At 35.1% G+C, this 21,711-nt stretch overlaps 1 protein-coding gene across 1 annotated transcript in view; it reads right to left on the bottom strand.

The window, feature by feature from the left end:
* WDR70 (WD repeat domain 70) overlaps positions 1 to 21,711 on the bottom strand; it is a 135,216-nt gene that overhangs the window by 76,915 nt on the left and 36,590 nt on the right. The window contains exons 7-9 of the mRNA XM_066181071.1: positions 19,587 to 19,720; positions 13,612 to 13,765; positions 12,195 to 12,271 (exon numbers count right to left, since the gene is read on the bottom strand). Coding sequence (XP_066037168.1) covers positions 12,195 to 12,271; positions 13,612 to 13,765; positions 19,587 to 19,720 — 365 coding nt within the window. The remainder of the gene's footprint in view (positions 1 to 12,194; positions 12,272 to 13,611; positions 13,766 to 19,586; positions 19,721 to 21,711) is intronic.

Here is a 21,711-nt window from a genome sequence, read left to right as displayed (position 1 = left end):
GTTTGCCATCCTCAGAAGGACTATGTGTGCACTTCTTCCTATCCTCAAAACCTGAGTACCTTTAACAGACACTCACAGCTCAAAAACAAGCCTTTATCTATAAAAGGCTAAATCATATGAACAGCGTGACCATGGTTTTTATCACTGAGAATACCCAGCCTACTCCAATTTCAGATGGATTAAATGTGCTTTTAGTGTTCACTGGTTTGTCTGATGACTGAAAGAGAAATTTCATTGACAATTTATGTGTGAAAGCTACAACCGGCGAAGAATTTACTGCATTTGTTCTGTAATAATCAGTTCCACAGTCACATAATACTCTGTTTACAAAGAAATACTTTCTTTCTCCTTGACAAACCTTGCTAACTTTCAATTATTGGGTGGACTTATGTCTTTAACAATTTAAAGACCTTTTGAATGTTGGACATCTTATCTCTGTTTCAATTTCTTTTTGCTATTGCCAAGTCTCTTAATATCCTAGTCAATAAACTGAAATGTATTCAGCTTCCTGAATATTCTTGAATTAGCTGAAGTTTCAGGATACATCTCTGACATTTTTCCTTTTCAGTGTCTTTTACCATTCTTTTTAGGCCATTATTGGAACTAGACACACGACTCAACGGGTATTGCTGAAACATAACATTAACATCATCTCCTTTACCAATGCCATTAGTAAGAGTTCATTCTTTGTGTGTGCGTGCATTTTTAAAAGACATGTATCTGCTTTTCCACAGCTTCATACTAAGAACTTATATACAATCAACCCTATGTAACTTTCAGGGAAATAATCGTGTTTGTGTATGATTTCCCATGCTGTTGTTTTCACCCAGCTCACTAACCAATCTGCTCTCAGAATTAGGGGTTAATACTCAGTGTTCAGGTTTTACTGGAAATACATTCACACTTTCTCTGAAAAAATCTGCTTTCATTAAAATAATATATAGAAATATATCAGTTTTAAGGCAATAGTTCAGTCTTATGAAATTACATTAGAAACATGTTGTTTTGATTACTTCAGATTATCAGTTCTAAGATCTCTTCCTATCACCTAGCCCAGCTAATAGATGGCAAGTGTCTCACATATATTTACAAGATAAATACTTTAAAACTCAGAAACAAAACTTACTGTTTGAAAAAAATTCAACATATTTTGGAATGTAATTTACTGCTTATAAATTACTAATGAATACTATACAGAAATTTAAAAAAAGGTTTTATTAAATAAACAAGAGAAACTACTTTCACAAAACCCCATACATAATTTCCATGATGTTCTATCTCACTTGCAAAATGGGGTTTGTCAGCCTTAAACAGAATTTTCTGAACTGGAAATTTTTCCAGGCTACATCATCTTCCAGTGAAACCAAGCACCTCTGAAACCACTATGAGCTAAAAAACCCAACTTCAGGCTGTTCCAATTCATTCCATGAAAAATGAAAACCATCCAACATACATCTCTAAACAACCAACTTAGCAGTGGGATTTTAACTAAAACATATATTTATATAATATGAGGGCCCTGATAAGAGGAACAACTTAAAATTTCATTACTCAAACAATGAAATTACCTGCAATTCTAAACATCAAAAATCACAAAGCAAATATTTTCAGAGTTTTGATCTATTGGATAGTAAGTATCATTAGTCATTACTGTGTAGCTTTAGTACAGAATCAGATTTGAACATTAATCATAGCAATTTAATTATATTTTCTTAGACAGAATGCATATTTTATCTTTGTAAGGAAATTTGCCAAAATAAATCCCTGTCTACCCTACTTCACTTCCTTATTATCAAACAAAAACATTTTAGTTTAGTTTACTAAGTCTATTGTACTTCCCCTTAGTACTAGAATAATCAAAGAATTCTGGTCATTTGAATAAGGCGCATATCATGTGAAAACAGCCATTTAAACGGAATTAAAGGTTAAAATTATCAGTGAATATTTGAGAAGAAAGGATTTCATCTTCATATAATAAAAGACATAATACATTTTTCACAGGAGAAGACAGGAGAGGCAACTGCCAGTAAAAGATACTTGTCGAACAAAGTCACCACAGTAGAAGTATTTGCCCAACAACCTCTATATGACCCTAAACCATGGGAAATTTCCTATCAATTTGAAAAACGGCAAATTCCTGTCTTCCCTATCTGGTATTAAGTAGAGCTGATAGAAATACTAAACTTCCAGTTTCCCATCATTTCTATTCTGCCAGAAGTTAGCTCACAGAGCTGCTAACACATCTGTGCGCAAAACTCTTTTCTTAGTCATGGTGAGCCAGGACCAGAGAAGATATAAGAGAAAAGCTTTTCCAGTCTGACTGAAAGTGGTCAGGAAACAAGTTTCAGGGAAAGCTTAACCATATAACCCAAGAACCATGTAACCCAAGTGGAGCACAATACAGGTGAGAAGTGAAATACTACGTGCTCTGGGATAAAACAAGTAAATATATGCACCAAAACTTCTCCCTTCCCATCCTAAACTAAGAACATTGCAATTGCCTACCAAAAGCCTTTGAAAAGACTGTCCCTTCTTGCTCCACTCACTGCACTGCTCTAAAACGAGCAAACCCTTCAGAAAGTACAGTGTTTTCGTGAATACTTAAATTCTATGCTTGCCAGAAGGAGCAACCTATTTTTTAAATGTGTACTTTCATCTGATGCACAAAAATACTTTCAGGTTTCTTGCTGTAGTAAAAAATTTCACCTTGGTAAAACTAAAAACAAATCAGTTGACAGAACTGTATTCCTCTATGTTCTAAATTAATTCTGAAAATTTTCCTAAACTGTAATATTGTTCTGGGAATAAAACTATCTCATAAAAATCTTAAAGAAACATTCTCAAACTTCATAACTGTATTTTCATATGGGAATATGGCATAGTAGGTGAATATATATGTGTATACATACCTGTAAACATATGTGCTTGAAACAATTTGGCAAGAGTTACTTCTTTTCCTAAGATGGAAGTCCAAGTTATAATATTGCTCTGGCACATTCAATTGTTTCACCAAGATGTTATTTGCATTCCCTACCCTATAAAGTAGTATGATGCAACTTGATATGATTCAGGGTGGTCTTTTTGGTGAGTAGGTAGTTTGGACCCTGAAGCAAGTCCTACACTCTACAGCATGTAGGTGGTTTTAAGAGGTAAATCTAGAAAGTGCAAGCAAAGCCTAAGACTGCAATTAAAGATTTTTAAATGATCCCCCAGATGAAGGTAAAACATCAGTAATTATCTCCAAATACGCTTTTTCTAACTAGCCTTCAGATCTGTGAAGACAGATGCAGTGTTGAAGCTTAGACAGTAACAAAAGTTCATACAAACATCTTGGTAGTAGCCCTGGCCTTGCTATCTTACTGTTCTCAGCAGTTTTCAAAGCTGCAGACGGATCAGTATTTAACTGTATTTATTACATATAAAATATTTCAAACACTGAAGGCAATAGGACTATTAATATTTATTCAAAAGCCTTCTTCAGTGTTGTACTTTGGTGCTTTTAAACAGAATAAGGACAGTCTATGTAACAAGCTTTATCACTATTTCTTCAAATGCGTTATTCAGAAAAATCTACAAATTCTGCAAAACATCAAGACAGTATAACTATATTTACACTAAACCACACAAGTCTAAATTCAGCTCTCACCTGTGTTTTCATATGCACAGTATTCCTGATTTGTAAAAGCATTAAAGAAAAGTAAAATTATAGCTTAGGTTCTCCAGTTGACAACCATGTTGTACCAAGCCTTAGCAGAGTTCAACAAACTCCAGGGCTGTATCCACTTCAAGTGTAATCAGTTTAGGCTGAGCTGCTGCCAACCAGGAGTGAGCAGACAGCATGTAACCTGAAGCTTAGAGTCTATAAATCTAGGAGAAATATGATATAATCCCATCTTCACAGCCAGTGGAGCTGTCCTTCACAGTGTACAGCCAAGCAGGCTGGAGATACCAGATCTTGTGCTCTCCTGAGAATATACTACTGTGGAGAAGAAGATCTAAGGAGCAAGTATGTGGTCTATAACAGATGACTTGGTCTTAAGCTTATGGGGAACAGACTTCAATTAAAGAAAAACAGAATCATCTGGGCTGAAGGGACCTTGCCTGTTAAAGATAAGCTGAACGGCATCATGGGAATAAGTGATTGTTCCATGGGCAGTGAACCTGACTGCTGGCCATTTTCAGCAGTGCTATTCCAGACCTGCTCAAATCTCTTTTCTGTCATATTACCAGGTTTCATGCAGTTCTGAGCCTAATAAAAGGCTAGAAAACAGCTGTCATGACAGAAAAGTCATACACTGACAGCTGCCACCTAAAGAGACTGGAACAAGGCAGCTAATAGAAGATGACCAGGTATTCTAGATGCAAACCTAGTTAACAGGACGGAAATAGTTAACAAATGAAAACTGAAAGGTAAGCTAAGATAAAAGTCATGATGAAACAGCAGTGTTCAATAAGATATATCAAATTTCGAAAGTCCTTAGTAGTATCTAGGACATTAACAGATATCCTAAAGGAGAAAAATCATCTGAACAGCAATGGTTGCAAACAGCAGATACACGTTATGCAAATTACTCATCTTTCATTAACTGTGTTTTGCTGCTCAAAATTACAAAAAAAGACATAGACAATATTAACTAAGCAACAGTATGTGGTTAAAACAAAAGTTTAAAGCCATACTCCATAGACCAGAGTAATTTCATATTTGAAACATGCATTTTACAAGAGACTAAGAATTCAAATGTGCCTTAAATGCAAAACTCTGTTTCTGAAGATTTGAAACTACTTCACTGAAATAATTAGAGATGGATCTGTACTGAAGTTGTCCCTAAATAACTTATCACAGAGGTCAGTTTGTGATGGCACCAAATATTCTCTAGGATACCTTTTCGAGAGTAGGAACAATAACTTACTAGAGTGTGAGAGAAGGAAAACTTGTGAGAGGAATGCCCTACAGTAAACCAGCTGTTAATCAACCATAACCCAAGCTGCAATGACAAATCATAAGGTTCATGACTGGTAAATTTCAAATTTGGCTGTGATTCTGCTTCTAAAAGAAAAAAAAAATATATGAGAGTAAGAACACCTGCTGCTGGAACATTTAACAATATCGATCTCTCTTGCTTATTCTTACAGCACTACCTATCACATTTGTGATAAGAAAACATCCAAATAACAAAACCAACATTATCCGTTTCCTCCTCCTTCTTTGTTATTACATAGAAATCAACTGATATTTTGGAATAATATAAACATAGAGTTAGTTATGTCTTAAAACACAGGGTATTTTTAAAGGTCACTCTGCTCAGGTGTATTTCCAGAGAGTAAAAAGCTTTTCAAAGACATCCTAAATTCCAAAACTTTTTTCACTTTTAGGCAATGTATTTATGTTGGAATTTCTATTACTATCACCTTTAAGGCTGTTCTGTACATTTATTCAACACACTTCTCATTAAATGAAAGATCCTTGCCTTAATAATCGTATCTTCCAAATAAACCAAATAATGTGGAAAAGGATCTATAAGAAAAACAAAGATAGTGTTGATCGCACACTGTATCTGTATCTGAACCTTATCTAGAATGGCAAGGAGTACATGCAATGTAGAGGGACTGATCATTCAGGAACAGTTGAGGGATATTTAAAGTTCTAGACAACATATAGCCGTAAAAGAAAAAAGATAGCTTGTGCAAGAAAATGTCTCAAGCTAGTATCAGCACTGAAGAAAGCTTAGTGTCTATGCTTTAAAGAACAGTGAAAGCTTGATATAAACCAATTAATTAGTCTCAAATTCATTAAAATTCAAATTAACTGTAATGCAAACTTCAGAATTACTGTACTTTCATGGCGAAGACAATTGTTTTTCTATGTTTGTCTTTTCTTTTAATATAATTTTGTTCCAGTCACATGAAATGTTGGAGAATTGAAGCACTGAGAATATCAGAATTCCCATATATGAGAATCTGTGCACAAGACTTAATATAGTTTAAAAAAACTCAAAAAAACATCTACTTTAGCTAAATCTCCAAGCTAGTGTTATTCATTCATACAGTTAATCACAAGATTACTGATGGAACTGACAACTTTCTTACTTCCTTCTGCAACTAAAAGCTAATAAATGCTGAACAACCTGTAAAAGCCCAAGAAAATTATTATTCATCTGTAATCCCAGAGCAATGAAACTATTTGTTTAAATATGAGGCTAAAAAAACCCCCAAATCCTGGCCATAGCATGAGAAAGAAAGAAACAGCCTGGTATTACGTGTTTCCACAAGCCATCATCTGAAATATTTTCAAGGAAAATAAAATAAAGTGAGCTACCGAGATTTACATGTACCCACTAACAACTGCATAAGTGGGCATGAACTTATACAAGTTAAGAGGAGTTTTCAGATTATTCCATAACTGCTGTGTCTAGGCTCTGGCTCATTTCAGTATGCAAGCTGACCAGCTTGTTTCTCTCATACAGGAGTCTGATACAACTGTGTAATTTTCTTATGTAGTTTTTCCTGAGTTCAGCATTGTGTCCTTGAACAGTGATACAAAACGCACTGAGACTCCCTGCTGGTAACCCGTATATCTGCAGTCTGAAATAAGGAATTTACAAATAGCCTAATAATTGCACATTAGAATATATTATCACCAAAACCTACTTCTAGGATTTTTTTAAATGTGTAGCATATTTGAATGTCATATATAAGTCACACATGTATAAGAAACAGAACACCTCTCAAAATACTTCATTTACAACAGCAATTCTAAGTGCCTTCATATGAATTACTTTTTAGTTCAGACTACTACTACAGCCTTAGTCACCTGGAATCAAAAGAAACTGTTACATACATATAAAGATTACCCCTAAGTGAGTATTCTAGCTATACCAGGTTAATGTAAATACGGACCTAAAGTATTTGAAAAGTATTTACTTAAAACATATTTAAAGCATGTTACTATATTTGACACCACAAGGCCACTTGCAAATTTTGCTTTTTAAGTTCTTAATGCATCATGAAAACTCCTGTTTCAACATGCCACCCAGAAAATGCCATTTTCTTTCCTCACTTTATTTTTAAACTGTATGCAGGTGGCAACCATTCAACTAAAAAGACATTCCTGTAAATGCTGCAGGAATCAGATAAAATACAGTCCACAACTTGCAAATACTCATTTCATTCGGTTTATGAATTACTGTTTTCTCTAGAGGAGGCACAAATGTTATCTAGAGCCATACAATACATAATTAGGGTTTAAGAGTACATTAATATTGCTCATGTGCTCTCCTGTGTCCTCCTTCAGCCTCAGACCCCCCCATTCAGTGTGCCTCAAGGAGTACGACACACATGCTTCAACCATTAGTTTCAGCACCTTCCAAACTCCTGGATGATTAACTGAAAACTCTTAAATCTTTTCTTGCAAGCATCTTCAAAAATAGCTGATGGCTCTGGCAGCCAGGTTTGGAGTACACACAACCTCTCCACGTAGAAATACTCATCATATGAGCAGAGAAGTCTCTGTTTAAGAGACAACTATCACTTTGCTTTATTGCTTGTGTGATGTCCAACACAGATTAAAACCAGCAAAAAGAGATAACATTCAGCTTTCCTTCATAGCTTTTAAGAGCATCCCTGGTATTATCTTCCCACATCCATACAGGATACCCTCTGAAGGGTCTCATTTTGGTGTTTAGTGTCAGGTCTATACTTCTCCACACATGCCAGTTGTGGCAGTTCCTTTCTCAATGTGAGGATTAAATCGCAACTAGTAGATATAAAGACAGCATCACATTCCCTATTAAAAGTTTCAGAGCAGTCACTGTACTTAAGGTAATATACTTTTACATGAATGTCTAGTAAAAATTTAAGAACAAAACTAATAGCAATCTATGACAGAATTTCCAGAGCTTGTCTTCACTGTATACAAGATCAGCAGTGCACTCTCAGGAGAAAATACAAAGAGTAGATGTTTTCAGCTTCTCCTCTTATATATAATACTCTAAAACTTTTAATTTTTCCTCTTATGGGTATAGATGATCTTGCTAAATTACGTCAGACTGTAATGTGTCAAAGACTATGAATGTCAAATCACATTAGTGTACAATGCCAGGAATGTCAAAACTGGGTACAGGCAGGTCTCCTGCCTTGTAAAAAGACTGTTTCAGGACTGGGAGACTTTTTTGTTTTGTTTTGCTTTTTGTTTTTTGTTTTGTTTAAAACTATAAGCATTCATACCCAAAATCTCTATGCACCAGAGCCACACAAAGCTAGACTGGACTTTGTCTCACCATCTTGCCCAAGAGAAGAGACTTTACAAACAGCTAACTTATTCACATGAACACCACACAACTCCAGACATAAAACCATTGCAAAGGTATTGCTCCTTGAGAATCCACATACTACCTTTTCAACAGTAAGGCAGCATGAAATTACATCTTAATTATTTACTGAATAACAGTGAATAACTCAAAGATATAAGGAACATCTGGCCACCTCTGATCATAGGTTCATTTAGCCCTGTGTTCAGTCTTCAATCACAGCAATAATGATGCTGACAAAGTCTGTCTGGTCATTACAGTTAATTCCTTTCATTTCACTTTACTATCCACAGCTGTCATATAGAAGGTATTACAATGTCTATTGCATTTTCTATCTGTTTATGGGTGCTTCTAAACATAAAATTTCTCATCCCTTTTTAAACTTGCCTCTATGTCCTCCTGTGACAAGACACTCCAGAATAAACCTGAGCAGCACCCAATATTTTTTTTCTTTTATTGATTCTAAACTTAACTATATCCACTTTCAAGAAATACCTCTTAGGTTTGGAAGAGGTTTTCAAAAGCCATAGTTCCACATTCATCAACCTACCATCTCAAACATTTCACAAACTTTGATCACATTCTGCCCTACTTACACCTCTCTTCTCTAGAATAAAGACTGCCAGTCTTTTGGTCTGATCTCAAAAGCTCGGTCTCCAAAGTCTAAGTTTTCTTACATTTCTTATAATTATTGTTTTCTTTGCATGCAACATAAACCAAGTTTTTAAATAGGCTCTTCAACAGTTTCAAATTTTGGCCAGCATTTCACAAAGTGCAGATCTATTGGCCTGAACAAAAAAGCCAGCTTTACAAATCGATGAAACACAGTTCTGCAGTACCTAAGGGTCAGGTATAAATACAGGAATAAATGTAAAAACATTAGCCTGTCAGATAGATACAGCTGTAACATTTAATGATGTCTAGAACTCATTCTACACAAAATGTCAAATAAACACTATTAAATGAGAAAATACTGGTTTCTAGAACACTTAATACAAATCGCATTTATTTAAAATTTAGAAAACCTGTTTCCTTTAAGCATAAATCAATAGAAAATTTAATTATATCCTGCTGACACAGACCATTTCTTTCTTTAGATTAAAATTCTCTGCCTTGACACCCAAGTACTCTAATGTACTCTGCTACACAAAATACTCTCTAAGAACACCATATAAAAGCAATTTTAGAGAAGTTATTTTTCCTCATTCAAAAATTACCACCAAAAAGAAGTCAGAAACTCACGTGATACTCATTAAAATAGCTGGTATAATTCCAGCAACTGCTGTCAGTTAGAATCATTAAAGTTGGAAAAGACGCTGAAGATCATCAGGTTCAACCACTAACCTGAAACTGCCAGATCCCCCACAAAACCATATCCCTAATCACTTCCAGGAATGGCAATTCCACCCCTTTTCCTGGGCAGCCTGTTCTAATGCCTGACCACCCTTTCAGAGAAGGATTTTTTTTTCTAATTTCCAATCTAAACCCACCTTGATGCAACTTGAGGCCCACTCCCTCTTGCCCTGTCTCTTGTTAGATGGGAGAAGAGATGGACTGACACTTGGCCACACCCTCCTCTCAGGGAGTTGAAGAGAGCGTTAAGGTCCCGGGGAAGGTCTCCTCCAGATTTAAACAACTCCAGTTCACTCAGCTGCTCCCCATCAGATTTCTGCTTCAAATTTACTAATGGAACCTATATTTTCAAAGATGCACTACTCACTAGCTCAACTTACCTTCACACAACATGGTTAATGAAAAGAACATTAAGGCTTTTGTTTATCTCTTTGAATTAATCACAATTTTGAACCTGACTAGACGTTGCCATGACCCTCCGTACTCAGCCTTTTGAGTTCCATAGACTCAGTGTGGGTCAGCAGTGCCCGGGCAGCCCCGAGGACAAACCCCATCCCAGAGCACCGAGCACGGCGCAGCCGGCCCGGGCTGGGGATGGCCCCGCGGGGCTCAGCCTGGGGCGGCCTCAGGGGGCCCTGCTGCGCCCTGCAGATGAGGGAGGGGAAGGTCCTTCAGTTCGTCCTGAGGAAAGAAAGAGAGCTGAAACCTCCTGTGAGGAGCAGCTGAAGTCTTTGGGCTTGTCCACTCTGGAGAAGAGGAGGCTGAGAGGTGACCCCACTGCTCTCCACAGCTGCATAAGGAAGGGAAGGGCACTGGGAGGTGCTGAGCTCTTCTCCCTGGCACCCAGGGGCAGGATGCATAGGAATGGTTCAGAGCTGAAGCCAGGGAAAGTTCAGACAGGACTCTAAGAGGCATTTCTTTACTGAGAAGGTGGTCCCAGACCAACACAGGCTTCCTGGAGACATGGTTGATTGGTCAATGTCCTTAACAACAGGCTTTAACTTCTGGACGGCCCTGAACTGGTTGGATAGTTGGATGATCATTGTAGGTCCCTTCTGACTGGTATTACTCTTTCCAAATCTCATTCACAGCTCCAGGGTTAAGACGAATTACTGATTAAACTTTGGAGACTTTTTAGTTTCTCTTGCTATTAAATTTCACAGACGGAATTCTGTCTTTAAGCCCTGTGGGGCAAATTAAACAATCCAAATTGTTTCTTTTCCCAGGACATCCTGTAAAGACCTGTCACTAGCTTGAAGCAAAACGCAGTGAGTTTAAAATACTTTCCTTATAATTTCAGCCATGTAGTGTCTGTGAAAATGCAATTATGCAACCATTTACAGTAGTGTTTATCTTGTTTTCTCTTACTTGTCCAGACCATTTTAATTCACAGCAATTCAAGCATCAGGGATGTACTGAGCCCATTTTTGGTATATTAATTAGGGCACTTAATTAGATGGGAGAAAATAGAACAATCTTCATCATTTATAGTATCTTAATTTGTTTTTAATGATCTACAAAATATTCACCCTAATAAAGAAACACTACTAATGTCTAACTGCATTCAGAATTTCAACAAAGTGTCTCAAGTACTGATTCTAACATTTAATAATAATTCCTATTATGGAAGTAGTACCTTCGTGCCTACAATCTGGAACAATATACAGTTTGCTTAAGTGTATTTCTAAAACTTAATTTCTCCATAAAGCACAATGTAGTATCCAGGTTTTTTCTTCTTCTGTCATAGTTTTCTTATCAGAAACTGTGAATTTTCCTCTTAAAATAATATTTTCACGTAAACCAGTAAGTCAGCCTCTTTTAGGGGAAAAAGAAAACAAACTATGTTGTTTAAAGTAATTGATAATTGAAGTCTTCTTTTTACAGTAGACCACTCTACAGATACATTAGTGGGGAAATTCAATCCTTAGTGTCATTCTGGAGTAAAGGATATTACATATTTGAAACATCAGTAAAAAATCATTCATGAGCCTGGTACTGACAGCTGCAGTAACTTAATAAATGCAGATGCCACGTGACATTTTGCCATTTGAATCTAACCACAAAAATCAAGACTCTAGCCACAAAATAATTTCTAACAGTCTCTATGACACTTGTCAAACAACATCCATCAATATTCAGTTACACCTAAAGTGAAACTTGCAACTTCCAACTGAAATCCTCAATCTTCTTAGTGAATCCAGTTATATTGAGTCTCTCCACAGGAATTATTCTACTTGAAAGGAATACGGGGTAAAGAAAATTTTGTCCAAGAATTTTCTGTAAAAACAACTAACCAACAACTTTCATGAAATATCATTAAAAATAATTTAAGCTACAGAACTAAAGTAAGATAAACAAAATACATTTAGTATCTACAGGAAAAATAAATATAATATTTGCTTCCAGATCTCACTATGTTAAGCACTTACTAAAGATTAAAAAGAATTCTATTTAAAGTACATTAAGGCACAGTAAAACACAAAAGCTAAACAAGCCTCTCAAAAAACGCTGTCAAAGACAGAGCTCAATACTTACCCATCATTAGAACATGTCAAAAATTCTTCCTTTATCTTTGGATGCCAACAGCCTGAATTGAGCATTGCTGTGTGACCCTAAACAAATAAACACAGAGGTCTTACAGGGCCTTGTAAACTATCTAATAAAGTTTTACAACTTTTACTCCAAATCCTTCAAGTGGAATCCCATGAAAGCTGAGGGACAAATCAGACCCTTCAGACCTTTCTGACCGACATCAGAATGATTTAACAGATTTTATGTACTCTATTTCATCCTTGCTTGTTTTCATCTCTGAATTAGAAAAATCCTGATATTCTACTTTTTTTTCTTTCAGAAAATGGCATAGAATCACACTTCTTTTTCTCTCAAAGAGAACTGTAATGCAGAGAAAGGATGAAACAACAGGCATCACTACAGTGTCACACAAACTTTTTCAAGCTATAGAAAAATAACAGAAATAACAGTAACAACCAGGGTGACATAATGCATCAATGCCCATCTACACTAGCCAAAGGTCCTGCTGGAGAAAACTGAGGAAACAGAATTTTAGAGCCAGGATGGGTTTAGCCTTGGATGAGTTTTTCATAAAACACTGAAGCTGGAAATTTACTACTCAGTTGTCTTCCATTAAGACTGAAAAAACAGAACGTGAGTGTTTTATGCAAAATAAGCAATTGCCATTATGGTGACTATAAATATAACTACATTACTGGACTATATATTGTCCAGTTGGCTTTACTTCTTTGAAGTACAGACACATGCTCATTGACTATGTTCAAAGAGAAATTTGGAAACAACTCCTGCAATGCTGGAAGGACTTCAGTTTGTTTCAAGCACAAATAAGGAAGAGAAATACTGAAAAGTTAATGAGGCAATTAAATAAATATTTTAGCATTTTGACTGTTGGACCACAGTATACTGGAATTCAATTCAAGACATTTACAAGAGAAAGAAAATCTACACTATTTTTAAACAAACTAGTACTAAAGTAGATGTTATTTGATGGTTTTACATATGTATCACTAGCCAAAAGAAATAGCCATCTGACAAGAACAGCTTTAGGCAAAACAACATTTAGCCTAGTTATTTGGCAATATACTTTACAAGAGACAAGTAAATCAATTTTATCATCAGTCTGAGCTTTAGATTTTATCATTACTTTTTAGGCTTAAGCTATTTTAAAAACTGACCTGAATTTAAATCATCTAGGTAAATACAACCATTGTATCAAAGTTTATGGAAAAACAAGGGCAAAGTGGCCAAAACGCAACCAACTGTGGCTGAAGCACTTCAAAACTATGAATGAACCCCTCAGCATTTGCACTTTTAGCAACCATTAAATATATACACACTGTTGCTTATTAGTCTTACACTCATAGCATGCAAGTAAACAAACTCCAGCCTCTGCCTTGAAACCTCCAGCCCCTGACTTTACCTTTGTGTTTGTCATATCCACAATGTACTGGTCTCCCTTTATGCATTCCATTACTGGGAAGCCATCTCTGTCAAGAACTTTTGCCTGAGAGTTACCAGAGACAACAAGAATGACATCTCCTGTGCTGCTATACTGTAAAGACTTGATTTGGTGACTATAAAGAAAGAAGAAACAAACAAACAAACAAACAAACAAACAAACAAACAAAAAAAAAAAAAAAAAAAAAAAAGAGAGAAACAAAACATTTCAGTAAATGTTCCTGTAAACCTACAGTAAAACAAAGGTGTCAATAGTGAGAAAACATATTGCAGAAATAGACCTATATAGACTCCTATATCAAAGAGGTGGGAGGCAGAAAATCTTTTCCTAATGGAATAAAGTGGGTTTTTTTCACTGTGTGTGTGCATATGTGTGTGTTGTGTTTCTTTTAAACATACACAGCGCATCAAACATGTAAAATGTCATTTCTGGCAAACATATTTCTTCAAGAATGCTATTATAATTCCAATGAAAAAATAGTATGTGTCAGATTCAACTACCCAGAGCTGAAAATTCTTTTTCATCGTCCTGAAAGTAAAATGTGGAATTACAGTAATCTATAAATTACTATAAAAGGATATTGTAGTCATACATAAAACCTCGTTGTACCTTGCATACCAGGATATTAGTCATAGGTCAGCATTCTTCCATCTTTTTCTATGGTCAGGGCTTTAATTTTATCAAACTTTAAGGTAAAGTTACATAATACCATCAGCCCTGGAAACAAGACAATAGATAACCATGCATCTAGTTTACTATGTCTTAAGTGACTGTTCATTTGTTGTAACACTGTTCTCACATGCATGTTCCACTGATTGAGAAAACCTGCGGCAGAAACCATGGAACAATAATACCAAGACAACAAAAATGAACTGAAAGTGCAAAGCTGACTGATGAATGAAAAGCCCAATTTCAGCTTCAGCACATTCTCTCAGCACCTTGCATTATGAACAAACTTTATGGGGCCCTTGCTGTATCTGAAACAGATAACCTTCGATCCCCTATACTTCATTATAAGGATAGCAAACAATGCAAAGCAGTCTATCCACTTCACACCTGCCAGAATTTATACCCCAGCACGTTAATGTGCACAGTATGTTCATAGAATGTGCACAGTAACATTATTTTATATTAATACTTCAGCTCTGCCTCTAGATTAATCTCAAGTACAGGACTAGAACACATTTGCTAGCTAGATTTGGATTCTCATGGCATCCAAAGTGTTCTTGAAGAAATATCTTCCCATTGCTTAAGAACATGACTGTGCATCCTAGCACCTTTCAGGAAACTACCTTATAGCACTGTTTCCCATCACTTAAGTTAACATTCAGATGACCAACAAAACCAACTGTGCAACTTGTAACTTCATATTTTAGCATTTCAGTTCTTACACAGTAGTGACTTCATATAATTTTCTCAGCAGTAGCTATTATCTGTTAAATCTGTCCTCAAACCATGAAGTACTACATGAAACATTTAAAATATTGTAATACTTACTTTAAAAGTTCTGCATTGATCATAGTAATGTAAACTAAGCATATGTTTCTTATTCAAAAAATGTTTGGCAGAACTGATTACATTACAATCCAAAAACCAAAAATTGCTTCAAGCACCCTGTTATGTAATATCAACTGGCAGCCAAATTGGACTGAGTATTATAAGCTGATTTTTAATAGAAAGGAGACACTCAAATCTGGGAATTTCCAAAATAGATCACAGTCAATGTCTGAAAAAAAATTCTGATCCTCAAGAGCAAAAATGAGTACTTCCTCAGAAGAGAAGATGGCCAGCTACATTAAGCTCAGAGGAAACATGGAAAGAAATTATAGGAAACTCAGAAGAGAAATAATATCTAAAGTCAAGAATATCGTCTCCAGATGACTGATAAACCTAGACTAAAGAATATATCGGATTCAGTTTTTGCAGAACAAATATCTTAGGAATTAATTTTTTTTTCTCAGTTGTACTTCCAAGTGCTCTTGCCCAATCATATAATTCATACAAAGCTCAAAATATCCTTGAGCCCCACCTGAGTACTGTTATACAGAATAAAGCACTTATTGTGTTATATTTCTCATACTCTTATGCTAAAATTGGTGAAAGAAAACAGCCAACATCTCCAAAGCACAGGTCCATTTTTGCACTTACCACTGTTAAAATGTAAGGATTAAAACCAAACATTTAAAAACTAGACTAAAACATATTTTCACTTGATGCATGTCTCATGCATGAAAAGGATCTGACCACTAGGTAATAACAAACAGCTCAGAAGTAAAATCTGATTTCTGAAAGAGTCCACAATACAAAAAGGCCCACATAGTCTTCTGAAAAAAAAAACCAAACTGCTCTCAGACACTGAAATACTAAAACTCAAACTACAGACATTAATATTATTAACACTGCACTGTAGATAAGTCAATGTCATCTCATTGCTTCTTAGTAGTTCTGTATCAGCATGTCTGAACAAAGCTTTCTTTCACCTTAAAATTTCTTCCAGTAAGAAAGAGCAACTGATTTTACAGCAACTAGCACAATGGAACATAACCAAAAATTTACCAAATGAGTCATGTGAAAAGATTACTTTTAGAGAAAAGATTTCCATAACCTTTACCTAAAGAAAACCCCAAACCCATTGACTGTGCAACATGACTTTTAAAATCCTGTCTAAAAACTGCTTCTATAAGTAGAATATTTGCAAAGTCCCAGAAGTTACCACTTTTCGGATGTTTACTGGAACATGACCAAGAGTGAGGCTCTGCAAAGGCAGTTCTTTAGAAAATATTTTTGGTTATTATTGTTATAGCAAAAGACTTGGGAAACTTATAAAACCAGCTCCTTTTATTAGCATTAATCCGAGTTCTTTTGGTTTAAAGCTGCCAAATGTGCACAGCACTTTGTACCAGAATCTGCAGAACAGGGCTATATACATGGGCAGAATCATAATACACAAATATTTTCTACACACATAACAGCTTTGCCCTACACTTGCTTTTGGCTTTAACACCAAGCTATGGCTCGAAAGTACTAGTTTTTTGTCAGGCTGAGTTTTTTTTAAGTTTACATCACAAATCCAAGGAGAAATTAACAGAGTAACCTGATATTATGCTACAAAATAGAGCATTGACAATACAGAATTGATCTCAGACCCCTTCATCTTTAAAATGAAATTAAATTTATGGCTCCAGATCTGGATTTCTACTAACACCTAATGTTTCTATACCAGAACTCCTCAAAATTCTTTGAAATTCAAGTCTGTGAATGCTAATAGCCCTTTAATAATAAACTTCATAGTGAAGAAAGTAATACAAGAACATATATAAACCTGGACTCAAGTTACACAATATTCCACATAGTATTCACCAGCTTGCTCAATGTCAGCAAGAAAGAACTTGAACTTGAATCTTTTTACCAGACATACCAGATATAGTTCCAGTTTTATGTCTAGAAAAAGATACAGAAGTAGTATTTGAAAAATAATTTCTAAACCCCCAAAATTAGTTCATGAGACTTGCATCATAAATGTAATTTCCAAACTTCACACCAGTCAAGTCTATTTCTAATACTATTTTATGTTTATGTTTTAAGTACTTTATTTATACATCAACGTACTCAAACCACAAGAATTTCACAAAGAACATTTATATAAAAATACCTGTGAGATCCTTGCAACACACTTAATAAACAGTGTCAAGAACAACAAATATTTTTAGTTCATATTTTATCATTAGCTTTTTGCCAAAAGGAGGTTGCCAATTTATCTGAAAGCTATTCCTGAAATAGAACATTAACATACAAGTCTACTTGTGGTTTTTATACAATATTTATGTTTTACACCATTATTAGCAAGTATTACTAAATTTGAATGCACTTGTCTGCTAAACTTGAAATGCTTCATTAAAATAATTTCCTACTGTGGGAGTAAAGACTTTCTGCACAGTTATGACAGAGGAAGGACAATACCATTTATATAATGCTAACTAATCATGTAAATGAAACTCATGCCAGCCAAGTCTGAATGTCACTTTACATTTTAAAACTTTTATTTGTTTATTTATTCCTAAGTGGCACGTTTACTTAATTATGTTTTAAAAGCAAGTGTCATTTGTCAGTTTATTATAAGAAGTCAAGGTCTGTCAAAGACACTGAAATTGCATAATACATTAAAGCACATGTATTATTTTTCCAACTTTTCACACCTCAGAACAACAACAGAACTCCTTTCTATTTCATTCCTCTTCACTTAGGACTGTTCGGACAACAGTTTTAACTTCTTCTTATCTTTCAATATCTAGATTTTTTTGGCATATCTACAGTCAGTTATACACATTCTAGTCCTCCAAACTGACCAAAACTCAGCTGTAGCTTTTTATGATAGTAATGCTTAAAAATAGACAATCTAAGTACTACTTACACTTTGTGTAATAAAATTCAATCCCGTTTCTAATCGTACTAAATAGTACCAAAGTACCTTATAAACTGTACCACATAAGTCAGACATCAGAACATACCTTGCTAAAACCACTGTGTTTCAGTTTATTTTACACAATATATTTTTCAGAAAGTTCAGCGTGCACTACTGTTGAAGATCATCTGTACTCCACCCCTCTGCAATTATTAAATGAACTCACTTGACTTACTTTCTGCTGCTGTGCATTTTTATTGTGTTTTCAATTGCAGCTCAGTTTCAATGGTTTGTTCTATAAACCGCCCCCCACCTATTTTTTATTGTTAGAGTGTATTTTATCCCTAATGGATTGCTCCTTTCCCCCTGTACTGCTGGTTTTGTCCTGTTTGTCTATCTTCCCTAGACCGGCCCTTCCCTCCTCCTACCGAATTGTCAATCCTTCCCTAACCCTTCCCATTCTTCTAGACTGTTCCCTATCAATCCTTCAATCCACAACACACTAGTGGTTAGTTTAAACTGTTCCCTCCCCTTGTGTTTTTTCATTGGTCTATGTATTGTACTCCCCACCTTATGTTCCTCCCCCATGCAACCCTTATTGGTTGGAAATTGTATCCTCTCCCAAGACCTCTCCCACTTATAAGCCTCTGTAAGGCGTGGTCTGGGTCTTTTTCTGTCCCTGGTCCTCCTGGAAATACGGAGATTTGGAAATCATGCAGAAGGCCTCTCCCTGTTTCTCGTCCCTGCCCTTGATGCATTCCACCTGTGCTGTAGAGCAGTTGTGCCCCACGGCCACACCCCAGATTACGTGACTTTCCGGGGGATGGTCCACTCTTGGCCTCGGTGCCGGGAGCTGGGCGGGCTGAAGAACTCCCGCATCGCATGAACTTTCAAAATTACCAGTGAACAGTATGGATAGTATGGAAATAATTCTCTAAAAATGCTTCCTGCATTCTCTTTTCAATTTGCATATATAGAAACATAGAAATAAATGTAAATAAGTGTTTTCTTTCTTTTAAGAAAGACAGAATTTCACACTATGTTGTTCTTCTGTGATCACTGCAATGCAAAGGACCAATGCTTTCTGAAACAGAGGACTTCATGAAAATTAATCACCCTTCCTTCAGAAATCCTGGCAGGAACTAGAAAGGCTCTCCACAGCAGGGTCAATTGTTTTAACTTGCTTCTTCTCTTAATTACTTTATGCAAAAAAGTGTAAGATATCACACTATTAGATTTTATAAAAAGTGTATTCTATTAATACCAGTTACAACTATGATAGTCAACTTGTCTTTGACAGGTTTTCTGATCTGCTATTAACAATTGCATTGGCAGATTCACCTTTAGCTTTCTAAAAGGGGAAAATATGCAAGTCATCATAAAAAGCAGGAAAAGAAATAAGCAGACAAGTTCTTAGGCTCACATTCCTTGGTATTAAAGAGCCTTTCAAACAAGCTGTCTTATAAGGCTTTTGTGCATTCTACCAGGAGCTTAACATGGGACATTAAGTGCACAAGGCAGTCTTAATGCCTACCATTCACAAGGTTGGAGTGACCGAAAAGCTTGGAGAGAAGCATCCATTCCAGCAAAATCCCAAAATTTTACATCATAATCATATCCACCAGTTATCAAACGAGCACCTGAAGGATCCAACCCCAAAGCAGAAACCTGTAAAGAAAAAAAAATAATAATCATTCAAATTTGTTTTCTTTTTTTTTTCCTACAATTCTGCAGGGTGTCACCAAAACCTAAAATGCTATTAAAGTTAAAAACCCAAACCCAAGCCCCAAACAACCCAGTGCACTGGTTTCTTACTAAAATATCTTAGCTATGTTTCCATTTTGAAATTTCCCTACTTTGAATAAATTCTTAGTACTTTTGAAGAAGTAGGAAGAATGGAAGTAAAAATCGCATAGTCTGAATAAACCAGTGAGGACAGCTGAGAAATCCTAATCATCTCATTGGAAAATGGGGCTAAGTTCTGTTTCTGTGAAGAAAATTGTATTGTAGATTTCTATCAAAAGTACAAACAGTATCTCTAACAAGGTAACAAAATTATATTTAACATTCACCAGTTTAAGATTCTAAGTTTATTCAAGACAGCTCATGTGCATATTCACGTTGCTTAGTTAAATTTCTCTTCTGAAAAAAAAGGAGAAGAATGAAATAGGATATAAACTTGAATTTTTTTTTTACATCATAGATTTTTAAAAAGATACTACTGTAACAAAACAAGTCAAGATAACTTCTCAAAACCCATTTCTTTTATATACAAAACCACCTTCTCAGAGATATTCAAAATTTTGAGAAAAGAATTCTAATGCTTATTACTCTCATCTGTTATTCTCAAATCATAAAATCAAGTAAAAGGGCAATTTCACTGAAAATCTGTTTTAATTCTCTATTTGAAGAATGGTAATGTTCTGTAGTACAATAAATAGTATTTCATATACTAAAACCAATAGTAGTGTTCAAAACACTACATGGAGAAATAAGGTAACAGAAGGCATTTCACCAGAAATTATATAAAATAATTATTTAAAATAATTTACCTTCAAAATTATTTCTTTTCCTTTCCCATTTGTGAAAATATTGTATCTACTACTATGATTTCAAACATTAATATAAGGTTAGCTGGACAATGTGCTAAATTAATTTAGATATCAAGAGATCAATTCTCAAAGTTCTCATCTGCATAAGAGAGTGTTGAAAAGTTCTATCAAAAAATACAAAACAAGAACATTTTTGGAATTACTCAAAATTACACTTAGCCTGAAATGTTAAAATATCTGAAGAAGTTTTAACTAAAAGATAAAACTCAGATGAAATTCATGCTTACATTTTAACGGAGCCCATGGGTAAAACCTAGACTATAACCAGCAGTTTACTTTTAACAAAAAAAAACCAAAAATATGGGTCATCCCACATTTAAAAGATAGATAATCATCATGTTGAAAAACCTTTTCAGTAAAAAGAAATATAGTCTCCTACACAATAAAACAGTAGTATTAGTAGTAGTAATAGTAGTAGTAATGAGAATGATAATAATAATAATGTTCTAGAAAATCCCAGGAAAAGCATTTGAAGAGATAAACCAGAAAATTCTGAAGGAAAAAGAATATTATACTTCACCGAGAACATCTGACTTACACAAAATCATGAGGGAAAAAAAGCCCTAATGAAACAAGAACACTCTATACAGAAAAAAAAGACAAAAAACTCGTCATTTCTGAGTGGAGGGTAACATCTGAGAATAGTGTCATGACTACAGGTTAGCAACACTGAATGTCTTCAGTGAAGAAAAGAACTTGGGAATTACTTTTAGATGCCTAAAACTGTATTAAAAATTCTAGATATGGATGTACAAAAATAACAGTTTTACACAGAAGACACCTATATGTATATTCTTTACACATATACACAAAAAGTACTGACAGGAACTATGATTTAATGCAGACACATAGTAATACCACCAAAAAAAAACTTGTCTCAAAGATATATCAGTCTACTACTGTACTTTTTTTCCAAAGCTTTAGTAGACATCTATATACACTGTGTTTAGGAGACTTTTAAGACTTATGTAAACTGTTGAATAGTTCCCACAGAAAATATTTTAAAATATGGAAACAAATTCATGGAAAAAGTAACCTACAGAAAAC

Source organism: Chamaea fasciata, unplaced genomic scaffold (genome assembly GCF_029207755.1).
Source record: "Chamaea fasciata isolate MVZ Bird 193981 ecotype frontalis unplaced genomic scaffold, bChaFas1.0.hap1 SCAF_4, whole genome shotgun sequence".
NCBI lineage: Eukaryota > Metazoa > Chordata > Aves > Passeriformes > Sylviidae > Chamaea > Chamaea fasciata.
The sequence above is the reverse complement of the archived record's forward strand: the minus strand, read 5'-3'. Positions and strand labels throughout refer to the sequence as shown.